Raw genomic sequence first — 16,612 nt, forward strand, 5'->3', positions numbered from 1 at the left:
TCGGTCGTGAATTCGGAAATAAAATGCAGGTGCCGAATTTTCCGGGACGTGTGTGTGCTGTGGTTTCCACGGAAAGTGAATGTCAGTGGCTTATGATCCGTCAGTACGTGGAACACGGTACCTTCGAGAAGGTGGCAAAAGTGGCGAATGCCAAAGTAGACAGCGAGGAGTTCGCGGTCCAAAGTGCTGTATCGAGTTTCTGCCAGCTTCATCTTCTGCGAAAAGAAACCGAGTGGACACCACAGATTCTGCTGGAATTGTTGTAAAACTGCACCAACGGCACTGGAGGAGGCACCGGTGATGAGCCGCATGGGCGCGTCAGTTAGGGGATGCACTAGGAGGGTGGCTTGTGCCAGAGCATTCTTGGCTTCTTGGAAGGCGGCGTCTGCTTCGGATGTCCACTCCAAGATCGCAGATGGTGCCTTTGAAGCCTTCAGCATGTCGGTCAGAGGTAGAATGATGCGCGCTATATTCGGCAGGAACCGTCGATGGAAGTTCAGAAGCCCGAGAAATTCGCGGAGCTTGCGAAGCGACGTTGGACGTGAAAAATCCCGCAGAGCTTGAACCTTCCTGTCCAATGGCTTGATTCCTTCAGGTGTGACAAGGTGTCCAAGGAATTCGACGTTGTCAATACCAAAGACACATTTGGCTGTGTTGATAGTTAAGCCATGTTCCTGCAGTCGCGAAAACAGCAACCGCATATGGTCAGCGTGCTGCTCTGGTGAAGAACTTGCCACCAGCAGATCATCAAGATAGGCGATGATCGACGAAGTGCAGACCACGTATGACTTCATTTATGAAGCGTTGGAAAGTTTGGCCTGCAAAACGTAACCCGAAAGGCATGCGGACGTACTCGAATAGGCCAAAAGGTGTTGTGATGGCAGTCTTCGGTATGTCCGCTGGTTGCACAGGAATTTGGTGATATGCCTTGACTAGGTCGATCTTGCTAAATATGGTTGTTGCAGCAAGAGTGGTAGCAAAGTCGTGAATGCGCGGGAGCGGGTACCGGTCGGGAGCGGTGCGGGCATTCAATGCACGATAGTCTCCACAAGTGCGCCAATCTCCGGGGTCACGCTTAGGCACCATGTGCAGCGCAGACCACCAGCTGCTTGACGATAGGTGGATTATGCCTAACTGCAGCATGTGATCAAATTCTCTGCGAGCTGTGGCGAGGCGGTCTCCAGCAAGACGTCGTGGCTTGCAGGACGCTGGAGGACCCGTGGGGACGATGTGGTGCGTCACAGTTTGCCGCACTGGAAGTTCCAAATTGGTAGGTTTGGTAAGTTTAGGAAATTCACTGAGGATAGAGGCAAATTCTGATGATGGCGAATGCGGAGCTGGTTGCGTAGAGGCGGACAGCGGTGCGAGGATACCTTGCACGGAGAGGCTGGTCGTACAGTCCACAAGTTGACGGGAGCGGAGATTCACGTTCAAACCGAAATGGGTAAGAAAGTCCGCACCTAGTATGGCGAAGCGCACGTCGGCGAGGATGAAAATCCACCGAAATATGCGACGCAGGCCCAGGTAAATGGTGAGGGAGCGTTGGCCATATGTTGCTATTGTGGATGTATTTACAGCTTGCAAAGGCGCAGTCCTCGGACAACGGTGTCGGTCCTGACGAGAGGCAGGAATGACGCTTACCTCTGCACCAGTGTCCACAAGAAAGCGATGGCCTGCGATCCATTATGCAAAATAGAAGTGAGGCGTGCAGACAGGACACAAGAGTAGAGAAGGGGACAACACGAACGCCTGCGATCCTGTCTGTGATGTAGAATAGGCGGCTTCCCGTAGCGGTTGAGTCACGCGCCGCCATTAGTGACTCGCTTCCATGTTTCGATCCCTGCCAGCGACAAGGCTGTCGACATTTTGCAGCGCTGGCGCCGAACCTGGTGTGGTACCAGCAGAAGCCGTCAGAAGTGTATCTTGGACGGGAACGGGAACGCGAACGTGAGCCACCCCTAGCCAGTGGAGAGCGACGAGGCGTGTCCATCTGCATTGCTGCCATGGTGTCCATCAGCCTGTCAATTTTCTCCTCGAGGCGAGATTGCCAGGCCTCGAGGTCTGATGTGACAGTGGTCGAGGACACCGCGGAGCTTGCGCCGGAGTAGTCGTTCACGCGGTCAGCGAGCTCTGCCAGTTTGTCAAGAGGCATATCATCCGCAGCTGCCAAAACCATGACAAGTGTCTGAGGCAAGCGTTGCAGAAACAACTCGCGCAAGAGTGGACTCTCAAAGTCTTGGATACGGTCGCCGAGTAGCTGTCGCATCGGATGTAATAGCTGCGACGGTCGGCGATCGCCGAGTTCTTCCGCGTTGAGGAGTTGCTGCAAGCGGCTTCTCTCGGACACGGTTTTGCGTGTGAGCACTATGGCCTTGAAATGGTCGTAGGGCGCGGCCGGATGTGGGGCTCTCATGACGTCGTCGAACTCATCAGCTACCTCGGAGGAAAGTGCTGAGACGGCATGCATGCAGGTACATCACACGTTGCGATGCGATGCGCTGCAGATCGAAGAGGGCTTCTACTTGCGTGAACCACACGGCGGGATTCTTCGGCCAAAACGGCGGCAGCCGCAGCTGGGCATTGGAAATGGCGTCCATGGCAGCACTGGGGGCAGGGATGTCGCCTGGCACTGTTGACTGGGGCTGAAGAGCCGGGGCGTCGTTGCTGAATACTGTAGTGTTCATTTCGTCTTCCATTGCGTGAGCTTGCTACGTCCGGGTCACCAAGCTATAGGGGCGCGAAATGCGTCCGCTGTAGACAGACGCGCGCAGAGAGAAGAAAACGAACTTTGAGAGCAACAGGTGAGCAGCCGAGCGGCGGTGAAACTGAGCCTTTATTGTACGTGCCTTCCATGCCGAGGAGGCCGGCGCCGCGAACAGAAACATCCGCTCGTTGTGCAGACGCTCACGGCGGCGGCAGCGGTATTGGATCCACTACAACGCAGTTAGGCGGCACCTATCACGTGTTTATTATGTCTGCGTCTTCAAAGAAATGTTAAATGCCTTCATTGCTTTTTCGCTGTGTTGTTGTCATGACCAAGTGCCGACCAAACTTTACGAGTGATATAAGTCGGTGGGAATCGGCGTGTAGTTCTAGTTGCTGTCTGTGCTAGCGTGTACTGGGCAATCCAAGATCAGATGGCAACCAAGCTCGTCGTTGTAGCTACAGGAGAAAACGGGAGATGGGGCTCGTTTTATGCGCTATAGCAAATGTTTTGTGTATGGTCTATGAAGGCGCAGTCACCGATTTAGTGTCTCGGTACTCCTTGAAAGGTCTAGATCCAAGTGGCATTTGAGATGAGGGTCAACTTCCTGAAGGATCAATTCTTTATCATTTTCTGCAAACCAGATGGGCATACGGAATTTATTTTTACCACATTAATATGCATATTATGCATCGATTGGTGATAACGGAATGAGTTAACTGATAAATGTTTTAATCTCGCTATCCAGATATTGCAAATTGTAGTGAAAGTAATGCCCTTCACTCCTATTTACTGCCACCGCTCGAAACTACGTACACGTACGTAGCTGTCCGATAGGGAGTTCTGCAGGCAGCTCCTATGGTGGCAATTTCCCATGTAGCGTCCCAAAGTACCTATCAGGTGGAGACACCCTCGGATTGAGGAGAAACAACCCTTACCAAGCGTTGAGGTCCCATATTGGCCGATAAACTGGCCGGAAGTGCACTTGTACCTACTTTACCGGTAGGTATCCGGCGACAGCTCTAGTCTGCTTCCCACAAACCCGGCGAATGCTTTACCAGAATGCCGTTTGTGGTTGGACAAGAGGCAACCTGAGACCCCGCCTACAAATCTCTATGGGGCCCCCTTTCGAGATAAGTAGCCGGGCACCAGGCCGGGGGACATTTCTACCCATCATAAAAACCAGTGGGTTTCCAGCGGCGCCAGGAGTCGAACCCATGCAGCACCTCCCGCATACGAGGCGGATGATCTACCGCTGTAGGCCATGACCGTGTATTTTGGGCCAGTATGAAGTGAGAATACCTTTCACTATTCCTTTCTCAATTTTGGCTCAGTTCGACACACTGCTGACGAAGCGCGAAGAGAAATATAAATGGAATAGAATTGTTACATTATCCTACTGGCGTGTGACTGCATGGGGTGTGGGAACTTGGGTGGGTGTGGGTGCATGAAGCCAGCAAAGTAAACGTGAATCGGTTTGTCGAGCCGAAATCCGTTCGTTGGGTTTGTGTTAACGATTTAGCGGGGGCCTAGGAGCATAGGTGAGGGCTGGTTGAGCTCGCCAGCAAAGGGTGAGACTTGCTCGACTCGCCTGACGGAATGTAAACGCGTTCGGCTCGGTCAGGTCATCCTAACTCGACCTGCATTTAAGTCCATGTAAACGGAACTAATGAAACTTAGAACTACACCAGGTACTCACGCTCCTCCGAGAAAATCCTGCAGCGAATCCAGCACGCGCTTGCGATGTTGAGGCACTCATCTGGTACGCGCCCGTTAGTGGAAGGTCGTCGGGTGGGTTTCATCGTGCGAAAGGCTTGTAGTGCTTGAACTCCCGTAGACACGAAGTCGTGAGCGCTTGCCGTAGCTCTGTATAGTGTATAAGACTTGAGGTATCTTTCCTTTTGGCTTCCGGTTGCTGTTCAGGCGGCTGTTTCATGCTTGCCCGGTTTAGACTTGTCTTGCAGGGGCGAGTGGCCATATTATTTTTCACCCTGCAGATGCAGATTTGGGCCACCGGGTGGCATTTTGAATGAATGAATCTTGTTTAAAGAAACGGTGACACGATGGGCCTATGTCAAGGAAAACGGGGAATAGAGAAAGTGGTAATGCGGCAAAGAAATGTTTATCCTCGTAAGAATGTCCACCCCGTAGGCGAAATCCAACAGCGCACGACTGTATGCGACCCCAGTTTCGTTGGTTTGTAGCGGCCAGGCGCGATTTTATCTATACTCTTCGTACAAATGCACATTAGTCTCCTACTTTCCTTAAACGATATGTAGAATGGGTGTCTAAGTACCTGTGCTTAATTTTCAACAAATCATCAGTGTCTTGTTCTGGCCCACTTGAATGGAAGATAGCTAAAATAACTCCAGTCTACAAATGTGGTAATAAGTCCGACGTCTCTAGTGGCAGGCCAATTTCTTTTACTTGTACTGTCTGTAAACACCTCAAACATAAATTTTGATGCAAGTAACCTCATACCTAGTGCAACATCACATTTTATCTTTGTCTCAGCATGGATTTCGTAGAGGACGGTCCACCGTAATGCAGCTATTAGAAATAATACATGAACTATACCTTACTATATATAGACCGAAACAAAGGGATCTCTTACTGCTAGATTTCTCGAAGGAATCTCTGATCGTGTGACCTAGAACAAGTTAATTCACTCACGTTCATTCGACACTCGGTGATGTTCCAATTATAAAATGAATAAAGGGTTACTTATCTAACTGATGGCAGTTTGTTCAGGTAGGTAGCGAAAAAACCTCATTAGAACCTGTCACGTCAGGATTACTCCAAGGTAGCGTCTTGTGCGCTATATTACTTGCATCTACATAAATTGATTTACCGTCTGCATGTCAAGTAAAATTCCGTTTGTTTGCGGATGACTGCATCCTTTATCCCGTAATCAGCAAGGCAAGAGATCACGAAATACTGAATAATGCATTGGAGTATGTTTGCATAAAGTACGATAATTGGCAAATGTCCATGAACCTAAAAAAATCTCTCATCATCAATAACATGAAAAAAGAAAGCGTATTTCACCCATACCTACACCGTTGACAATACCATCCTCATTCTGTTTAATGAGCACAAACACATAGGTGTAACGCTAACCCACAATATTAGGTAAGGAAGTCACATCGACAACATTGCAGCAACTGCTTTAGGGCGTCTCTTCTTCCTCAGAAGACAGCTTCTCGTTGCGCCTTCTAAAACAAAACTGCCTACGACACACTAGTCCGATTAGTTATCGAATACGCAATCACTGTCTGGTTTCCGTATAACAAGCTACTCATATCGAAATTAGAAAACATACAACGTAAGGCACTTAGGTATATATTTAATAAGTGCCAGCGAACTGATTCTCCAACAGACGTACTTAGCCCAGCCTATATACTAATTACACAAGATACAGGAAAGTTATTACGATTAAAGTTTGTTTCAATTATTGCATGATCAGATTAACAGTGGTACGTCCAGGCTTATTTCATATGCTAACACAAGACCTAGGTCTTGTGTTAGCATGGTAGCTACCATGCCATGACCATTCTTCACGAATTCACTGCCAATTCAACATGCTTTAAATGCTAATTTTTCCCTTTTGTGACTGCTGAATGAAATAAGTTGGAAGCTTCTGTAATGAACGCCTTCAGGTACTTTTTTGTCATTGCGTGAGAAAGAGTTATATATGAAGTTCGGTTACGGTAACGACCGGCCTATTCCTGGTCCACCATAAATGTTTGTTTTAATGTAGTTCGAAATATTTGATTCCTTGTCATTCATGATGGTAAAGTTTTTGTTTCAATTATTGCATGAACGGATTAACAGTGATATGCGAAGGGCTTATTTCATATATATGCTAACACGAAACCTACCACGCCATGACCACTCACTCGTTTAGGTTACTTTTTGAAACGTGCACACAATACAAGTTAGTGGTCATTTTCCTTCCTGTTCCATTTTCCTTTCTTGCTTTGTATCCTTGCTACGTTTTTGTGTGCTTTTCACGCACGTGATGGTATGTTGGTTGTTCCCGTGAGCTGCCCAATTATCCTCTTTAATAATATGTATGTTGCACAGGAATGATAGACAGATGTCAGCGTTGGTAGAATAGTTTAATTTTGCATCACTGACTTTCATGTTGCATGTACGCGGTATACGATGTATACCTGTCAATTACGGCCTCTTACGTGTTTAATGTATTTGTGATATGAATACGTTTTTCCTTCTTGCAATTCCTGTAGTACAATACTTACGTAGGTGACCTTCCTGCTATGATCTTTCATGAAATCGTTTGCATTGTGAAATGACTGAGAATGAATGAATGAATGAATGAATGAATGAATGAATGAATGAATGAATGAATGAATGAATGAAATTCTCCTAAATCCAGGCACTCTCGTGTGGCGTGGTTCACCGCGTGAGTCAAGCGCCTACAATCACTGACCGTGCTAAGGAGCTGGTCAGTGTACAATTAAGATCCTCTCCGTACCCGAGTGCAATCGACAGTAGCACACAGTACTGCGGTACCTTGGCTCAGAAATGGCGCGGCTGCTGAAACGACTTCCTGCCTCGATTTGTAATATCCCATATACATTGCGGGTATTCTCAGCAAAGCTTCCGCCATATACCAAGCTTCCGCTGCCTAGATGCAAAGCTAAAAATTACCAGTTTATTTCAAGAACACGAAACGCACTAGCGCTTACATGGACTTTCGGCGACAGTGCTTTACGCACACAAAGTTTACCGCTTTAGTGGGCGAAAAGAAGGAAGTTATCAAAGCTTTCCTGAATAGAGTATATAGTTAGTGAGACAAAATTGCGATCACGAGCGCTAGAATGGCTTTGTCGTGCCGAGCTCCGAGCCTTCCTTTCCCGGGCTTAGTAGGCAGCCGTCGTGCCGCCTGCTAATGCTATTCCCGTTGCCGAGTGGAGGAGCCCGGCCGGCGAACGTCCGAGGCAGAACGAGCGCGCGGAAGAGCGCCGCGCCCGCCCTCGGGTCGCCCCCGTGACAAGACGGGAACCGCGCGCGCGAGCGGGTAAACATTGCCTACGCGGGCCGCGAAGGGACTCATGCTTCGAATCAAAATTGGGGCCGGTCATTAAAGTTCAAAGTGGCGCGGTCCGGCCCAATAGAGACGCATTGATCGATTAACGGTGCACTAAAGAGGAGACAGGCTGCGTCAGTGGCCATCCGCTCGGAGGCGGCATGCATATGAAGTTGTACGCACTCCGGGTGCATGCGACCTGCGGCGGCCATCCATTTTTGGCATGACTAGAAATGAGGCATTTGCAGGATCTCGCGCGCCGTGCGTGCGCAGCCCGTTTCTCTTCCCGCGCGCCGCCAAATTGATGGAGGCTTCCGCGGGCGCGCGCGCGGGCCGCCGCCGCAAATGAACGCATCTGACAGTGACGCATCGCCGCCGCCGCGCCGGACGTCTGAATGACCAATGGCCCGGTCGCCCGACATTTATCTCGGCAAAGATAAAAAGCGAGCAGCCCCAGCCGTGCGCGCGCAGAGGTGTCGCGTGCGCAGCCCGCAGACGCGTGTACGGCCGGTGTCGGACGAGCGGCGGCTTTGGGGTCTTCGCTGCGCACGACGCCTGCATGCGGTATCGCTTCGCACTTGGCGGGGAGCTGTCGTGGGCTGCTCCTTCGACACCGCGCTCCTGCATACTTCGTGGGCGGAGACGGGACGCAGTTTTAGCGCGGCCGTATATGCATGCTCCGGCCGAAAACTAACTTGTTCGTCCGTTCGTGCCGATCCGCGAGCGCGCGTCGTCTCCCAGATGTGGTGGCCGCGACGAGCTTTGTGCGCTGGCTTCCTTCCGCCCCGCGTAGGCACCCTGCAAACGGGCATCCCTTGTGGGAATGCTCCGGAGAAGGCGAAGCTAGAACAAGAGCGCGTCAGTGCGATGAACGACACGATACTTTTTTAGAGATATCGCGCGCAAAGCTGCTTAAGCGCGGCCAAGAAGTATTGTAGTATCAGAAACAATGCACGCGCGCAAATCACAGATTCGGATTCTTCTCTCTAGACGCAACTGTAGGGTAGATCTGGGTCCGCTGTTTCCAAAGCTCTTTGTATTTTCGAGCATCGATCGCATTGTTGGCGTCGCGCCGTATACGATGTCACCGCCAAACCGTCTGAGCACACCATGGTGTCGTTGAGCAAGCACCGCAACAAGAGGCGCAGCTGCAAGCCGCCTATAATGCCACGTCACGTCGCGTGAGTTGAGCGTGGAAGTTATGTTTGAGAAATCAACGGTAGATTCGGACATGGGCGCGAGAACATGCATACATCGTGTAACTAAATGGTGGAAGGAGTATTTTTGCCAACCCGCCGTGGTTGCTTACTGGCTTTGGTGTTGCGCTGCTAAGCACGAGGTCGCGGGATCAAAGGCCGGCCACGGCGGCCGCATCTCGATGGGGGCGAAATGCAAAAAACACCCGTGTACTTACATTCATGTGCACGTTAAAAAACCGCAGGTGGTCAAAATTAATCCGGGTTCCCCCCATTACGGCGTGCCTCAATCAGATCGTGGTTTTGGCACGTAAAACCCCATAATTTAATTCAGTATTTTTGCCAGAGTGATTAGCATGTCCTATAAGTATTCCGGCAGCCACGGGAGTTGATACAATGTTTACTGAAAATCGTGCATGACCTTTAAGAATTTCTGATGCGCATAAGTTTTGATTGAACGTAAAACGTTCCCTCGCTCACGCGCCTCTCACACATGGATCCGCCGCGGTATCGCAATGGCTCCGCGCGACGGTTTACCTGTATACGTTACGCACACGGTTTCAATGTATCCTCGATTTCAATCTGAGGCTAATCGCAAACAACGAAGACAGAAGGCATGGCTTATGTACCGGCCATCTCAACACTGGAGTGAACAATGACTGTAGACTCCGCGACAAGGATCTACGGGGCCCTCGAGCACTGCCTGAACAGCATACAGCCCCATTGGGAAGGACACTTCCATCTTCGCGACATGCCATGGAACCCAAGGCAATCGCACTGCTCATCTGTTGTCATGCTCGAGTTGCTCTTGCCGCTCGAAAACCCACCCAGGTGCGCGCACACAGAAATGTGCCGATCCATTTCTACCGTAATCGTATGTGCCTGACGCGTGCTTCTGCTTTCCGTTTATGACTGCATGCAGCGATGAGCACGGGCTGCTGTTGACCCCTAAGTGCGATAAAGGATGATTATAATAATAAAAAAAAGAGAGACAGAAGAAGAACAAGCCGGCTGGCACGGGGGCTTTGCGATGCAGACAACACAGCTCGCCTGTTTGCACTGTGGGGCAAGATGTCTGGATCTCCGAGAAAGGCATACGTGCCCTTGCAATCGCTAGCGGCCATCTTGAGCGCGTGAATAGCCGTCGCCGTCTTTGCTGTTTGAACGGCTGCGTCCAAAGCAAACACGCGCGGCCTGCAAGCTTCTGTACAGAACAATGAAGAGGCGGCGCACTCCGTCGTTCCGTAACGACGACGTCGTCTCGGTGGTCCCAATATAAAATAGGGAATCGCAGCTGACGACCCACGTTACCGGACTAGCGAGTGCGCATGCGGACTGGCTTCGCACTGGATTGCTGAAGTAGAACACTTAATCTGACCTTGTCGGAGCTGGGATAGAAAGGAGGGCGCTTCGGTACGCCAGCTGCTCTTCTCCGTGAACCTTCAGAAGCGATATGGGACGGTACGACAACGTAACGTTAACGGTTTCCTCTCTTCCGGTAAGGCTGGTTGTTAAGGCACGAGTGCTGGGCACTCTAGAATATTAACGGAGAGTCAATGAGAAACGTACGAAATACACTGGCGTTCCAGTTCCGAAACGCCTCCAGTTCGGGATGGGACTGACTGCAATGCCAGTGCGTTTGTTAGAACTTGGGGACGGACATATTGAAAGTGGTGATATAGACTTAAGCTTTCTGGCTAAGCGGACGCGACTTATTTGTTGCTTGGCTTCAATTTCTCAAGCGCAACGTGATCCCTACAGTGAATAAGTAATAATGTTGTGAGTGCATTTGTTAGCCGGCTTGACAGAGTGATTTGTCGAGTGAGTAACAGGCTGAATTGCGCGGTATGCGCCATGCGATTTGTTGAAACTCTGTTAGAAGATTTATTTAAAAAAAGAGTGTAGTGACGCTTGTGTTTTTTATATGTACTAAGTTGCTAAACAGTGACAGTTTCTGTTGTTTTAAGAGAGTGTCGTGCGTGCGCTGCAGTGACGCAGTAACCACGCCCACTGTTCTTGGCCTAACTAGTCGGCTGGCAGAAAGAATTTAGTTCGGATGCAACTGCGGGAAATTTGTGGCATTTTTAGGTTTCATATCTAGCAACTATTTACGACACCTGCTCTTCGCCAGACATTTCGCCATTCCTGGTTCACTGCGTGTGAACCAGCAATGCCTGCAGGCGGTGAAAATGTAACAAATCCTTGATGTGAAATCCCAATACGTTCGTACTAATCGCATGCCATTGAATGGTAATCTCATCGTTTCGCCAACTGTTCGTAACATATAAACAATTCGTTTCTTACGAACAATTTTTGTGTACGAAGGGCTCGATACGAATCCGGTGTCTTGTTTCTAAAATTTTGCCACTTTGTTTCTCTCAAGCGTTTACAACCCTGCTGACGTAGAAAAGGGACATCTCACACTTGTGCGAATAGAGTATTTGTGAGAGCAAATTGTATAATACTTGTCAGTACTACATCATAGTAGTTGCGTCAGCAGGCTTCGCCTCATTACTGGGTTGCGCTGCGACAATGCAATCCTTACCTCAGGGCATCGCTTTACTGTACTTCAGGTTCCATATCCCGCTTGTTTTCCTTGGCTTTAGTGTCTTCCAGATCCGTATGTAGGTTACCTAATTTAACATCGAACAGTTCAGATTATCTCATTCTTGTTCTGTGCAAGCCATTTGCTACAATTTTCAAGGTTAACAGATTGTCAGAAAGAGATTTCACCAGCTACCGCTTTCGTGCAAATCGAAGACTAGGGTCAGATGACTCCCGTACCGCATAAACCTGCTCAAAATAAGTCCTCTCAGTAACACACCGGCGAAATACTTACCCTGCAGGAGATTGATTTCCTTCCTTTTTAACACCCATAATCAATAAGTGGAAAGGTCGCTCATTCTTATGTATTTCCTTCATTAACTTTGAACGAGAAGAAAGGGGGTTAACCGAGGGGCCCGATTTTATTAGTCACATCATAAGAAGCCAACAAACACTGACACCAAGGACAACATAGGGGAAATTACTTGTGCTTCATAAATGAAATAAAGAAACGATAAAGTAATGGAAATTAGAGTGGATGAAAAAAACAACTTGCCGCAGGTGGGAACCGAACCCACAACCTTCGCATTTCGCGTGCGATGCTCTACCAATTGAGCTACCGCGGCGTCGTTTTCCCATCCACTTTCTTGGGTATTTATGTGTCCTAGTAGAACCCTGGGAGTGTTAGCCAGCGCCACCACTCACAGACCTTGGCGGCGGACGTGGAACGTTTTTTTTGCCGCAGGCGTCACGAGAACGTGATTCATTAACTTTGTGATTGTGATTATAACTTCACGAGAACGTGAACTTCATTAACTTTGTGATGTGACCGCGTTCCAAAGTTACAAACATTCTGACCTTGCAATGTCGCTACACACTACGTAAATTAGCAGTCGCGCATCAGATGCTATGTAAAGAACATGTAAGGAAAAAAAAAATCAGAGCCATGCAAAACAAAAGTATATATGAGAGATTCAGAATAAATGATAACTCGGTCACTTGCGCAAGAAGCGCGTTGCAATAAAAAAAATAACCGAAGATTACGATACTCCCTAATGCGAAATTTGAGCGCAGCTATATACATGTTTTCATTTACGATACATTGGCTGGCGGGGACAACTGTCTCGTGCGGCACGTTGTAAACGGAGCGAAGTGTGGTGCCACTGCATCGCTAATCTGGAGATCGCGACAGGCAGCGCATTGGGTGACGCGTGGGTGCGATTCACAGCAGTCGCCGCAGACAGACCTCCGCTCATGCGGCGCTTTATTTCCATACATGGTATCGGTGGCGTCATCGGTGAACAGACGACGCGTGCTACTGTGGTGCCATCTCGTAGCCATCGTCGCCTCAAAGCCCGTCTTGCGCGGCACTGCGCTTTTCTTCTCACGCTTTCGCCATTGGCGGCGAGGAGTTACGGAGTCGCCATCTGTCGGAAGCGCCTCGCTGGCGTAGTATGAGGGATCACGCGGCGCGCTCCTTATAGGTTTCGTGGTCAGCGCTCACTGAAACCACCCCGCGCGAGCTCTCCAGGACATTTCTGTAATTACTTTCGGCACAAGAGAAGTTTTTTACTGTCTAAATAGTAATCTTGGGTAAACTGAAAGCACACAAACGTTTACAGACGCTATCTCTTCACCGAAAACGTACAGTGAACGCCACTGCACGCGGTCGCCGTGATGGAGTCTCCCGAACCGGCTTCTTGCGTGAAAGGTAGGTAAACGCTGAGAGCAAACTATGTGAAATATGTTCTTATAGTGTTTGTATAACTAAATGGAGCGTAATAGAACGAAGCCTCGATGCAGCGATCGCACAGATTTGCAGCGACCGACTGCGCGTCTGCATGCTTGTCGACGCACTGTTTCGCTTTCGCCGCGTGAGCGTTTTCGCGCCGTGCCATGAGCTTTATATGCCGCAGAATATGAGCATTTGACAGTATACAAGCAACCATTGTTGCGTGGGCGCTATCAGAGCTGTTCAAAAATAATTTCATTTGAGAGACTTCGACGCCTACGGGGACTGTGATGTGCCGTCGCGACGATTCAATCATCTTTTTCTTCTAAATTCTGCAATATTTCGATATTATTTCTGGATTTGCGTCGCACTGTATGTTTATCGGTGTTCTCAGCGTGCGATTTCCCGCTGCTCCTTTTTTTAATCCAGTGCATTAATTCATAACATAAACATGATCATATGTCATAGTTTTTATAATGTGCTGCTTACCGCTCCCTTTGCACTCCAGTGAAGTTGCCAGTATCTACAGTATCGACAAGTTCATAGACCAAACCGTCATGACATTAGTCGGGCAGCGGACTCGGGGGAGCGTCTCAGTGCGCGTTTTCCTAAGATCGCAGACCTGGCGCCGTAGCAGAAATACAGTAAAAAAAGTACAGGAACGGCGCTTACCTTGCCTTCTTGTTTTGGATTGCCGTTTCTTCAGCGCCATAAATATGTCAAAAATGCTCAAGACAACTTGCTCTACTTTATGCATTAAGTAGAAGCTTTCATTGTTATGGGGAAGTGTGACCACCTCGGCAGATTCATTCGCGGAATTATGGACATAACTTGTCCTGTATGGTTACCTCTAAGTGACCATTATTATAAGTGAAGTTCGGAATTTAAATTTGAAACGATGCCTATTTAGCAACTCATGCAGTTTTGACCCCGCTAGCCGAGTCCTATTCGAAAGTACAGTCAAATTAAAGGCACTGACAACTGGCCGAGAATGTGTTGTGAGACATTAGTGGAAATGAAATGACCATGATTTATAGTGACAAAATCGAGCACACTGCTCGTGATGTAAGTAGGAATTATAATTTTAAATTGGCGAAGAAAGTCTCAAAACCTAGTAAGTGGCGTGGCCTGGCGGTGAAGCCTTGGTACTTCGGATGTAGTATATGGGATTACCGCACGTAAGTCGATTGTTATTAAGTACAGCATAATTGTTGTTTAAAATTGCACTTGGTATATTATTAGGCACTCGCGCTTTATTCTATGCTTCTGAAATCAAAAGCGCACGCATGGCTAAGGCAGCAGGCTGAATTGAGTATCACGTGTAAAAGTGAGTAAGAGAGCGAGTGAATAAACTTTTATTGGGTCCAGCAAAACGTGATAAAACGCGCACCCGGCTAATCCCACGACGGGACTGACAGGTCTAGGCTGCCGGCCCAATCGCGTACGCGCTGGACGGCCAGGATTTGGTCCTCAAAGACGGAGCGCGTCAAAGACGCAGGAGCGCGTACCACTCTTCCTTAGTGAACTTCGGGCCCAGCGACCCGCCCTCCCAGAGCATATGAGGCAACGTAGCTTCCTCACCAGAAGCCACGCAAGAACAATTCGGATAAATCTCGGGATATATGCTGTTAAGGGACGTCGGATTTGGGTAGGAGTTCGTTTGCAAGCGTCTGAGCCTGACTGACCGCATGCGGCCTGCTTAGCTTGGAGTGAGGCGGCGGGAAAACCCTTCTCTCTAAGTACAATAGCGTCGTTTCTTTTTCGATCCTATTCGTTTCGTTTTGACTGGTTAAACACCAAAGCAGTTGGACAGGAAACCACGAAAACACAGAGCTATTAGCGCAGAAATACTTTAAGATTTCGGAAAACATGACTCGAAGGAACATCGACTTGACAATAAAATAATACTTCCTCAGAGTTACGGCCGCACTTGTCGTCTGCCTCCCACTAATGCCGGCGTATAATTGCTATCGCGCTCACCTATCAGCGTTTTCAGCATGCTTCATGCAGGAATCGACTACATCTTCACTGCAGATGGAAAAATTCTTATAAAAATGTTCCACGGCGTTTTCCGCGTTACTACTGCATGATTAGACACTCTGACCGGTAAGCTTTCCATTGCACTAAAAAAATGGGTACCATGAAAATTGGTTGTCAGTCCCTTTAAGTTCGACCAACGTATCACATAGCCAGTCCGTGAGTCTATTCCTCGAAAAAATAAACCTGACTACTCTCTTTTCGTCATCTACTTACCAACCTAATGTATCACTGACCGGTCTCACAAGAAGCTTCCCTAACCTTATGATGTAGGCTAAACGAGAGTTAAATGTGTTGTCAGTTTGTATTTTGGAGATGGTACACTCTAATTTGGTTCTTAACTTCCATATTTCTTTTCTGCTGCTCTTCAGAAGTTATTAATGTGCGCTTTAACTGAGAATATGCGATGTTGTAATGCCTAATTATTCAATATGCTGTGCATGTGTTGGCTCATTTCTATTTATATATCGCAATGAAAGGAGAATATGTCCTTAGGTTTCTTTACTAGTCTAACATAGAAAAATTTCCTATAGTTGATATTCTTTCCCAACCAATTGGAACAGTCGCTCACCGTAAGTAGTGCCGAATTAGGCGCGCCGTGAAATTAGCAACGCGCTACTTTGCAATACATCAGAGAGTTGTATGCGAAAAAGTGAACTGTTAAGTTGCGCGATACCGTATCTGCAACGTAATTATTTTATCACTAAAATAGAACCGGGGGAAAGCACAAAGCTACACGGAACACCTGACATTATGATTAGACTCCGTAATTTTGCACTCTTGATGTCGACAAACTGCATTCTGTTAGAGACGTATGATTTAGTCCATGTGACCATGCAGTCCTGTCAGAGCCGAGATCCACAAATTTTTCTATCAGCTCATCATGTACAATCTGCTGCAGAAGATCGCTGGCCAACGCGGTCACAGAAGTAGATGACGAGGAGCATATTATAGTGGTGCAGCTATTATCAGCGCTGGATTGATTTCGAAGTAGAGATAAAAGTTACACCTTCTATACGCATAGATCAGACCATGTTCTATATAGCGAGCGCAGCGTTTTAAAACGTATGTATCCGCAATGTAACGGCAGGCTACTCGACCTACGAGATATTGTGCAAGCTGGTTATTTAGAGCTGCTGAATCGAAAGAGTTGCAGCACATGCAAAACAAAAGTGCGACAAAGGCAAATTTCAGAAAGAACATGACATTTCATGCAGTCCTTAAAATGAAACCACGTAACGGATACAATGTGTCAGGGACTTCCATCGGCCAGGAAAGGAAACGCGGCACGTATGAAACGCAAACGCCGTAATTATTTGAGAACTTCGAACACACACACACACACA

At 48.2% G+C, this 16,612-nt stretch overlaps 1 protein-coding gene and 1 non-coding gene across 5 annotated transcripts in view; one reads left to right on the plus strand and one right to left on the minus strand.

Annotated features, from left to right (window-relative positions):
* The window catches only part of LOC139054161 (glutamate receptor ionotropic, delta-2-like), a 105,763-nt gene that overhangs the window by 17,812 nt on the left and 71,339 nt on the right, over positions 1-16,612 (plus strand). The window contains exons 1-2 of one of the 4 annotated variants that reach the window (XM_070530793.1): positions 10,348-10,451; positions 13,120-13,208. The exons of 2 other annotated variants lie outside the window; for them this stretch is intronic. Coding sequence is in view for 1 of the 2 variants with exons in the window: in XM_070530790.1 (XP_070386891.1) it covers positions 10,407-10,451 (45 nt within the window). In the remaining variant the exon portion in view is untranslated. Of the gene's footprint in view, positions 1-10,347; positions 10,452-13,119; positions 13,209-16,612 lie in introns of those variants that run through there. One more of the 4 variants, XM_070530790.1, reaches the window with a different exon arrangement.
* TRNAS-CGA (transfer RNA serine (anticodon CGA)) lies at positions 12,051-12,123 on the minus strand. Its single transcript has one exon. It is a non-coding gene; the product is annotated as a tRNA-Ser (tRNA).

The sequence above is a fragment of the Dermacentor albipictus genome, chromosome 1 (genome assembly GCF_038994185.2).
Source record: "Dermacentor albipictus isolate Rhodes 1998 colony chromosome 1, USDA_Dalb.pri_finalv2, whole genome shotgun sequence".
Lineage (NCBI taxonomy): Eukaryota > Metazoa > Arthropoda > Arachnida > Ixodida > Ixodidae > Dermacentor > Dermacentor albipictus.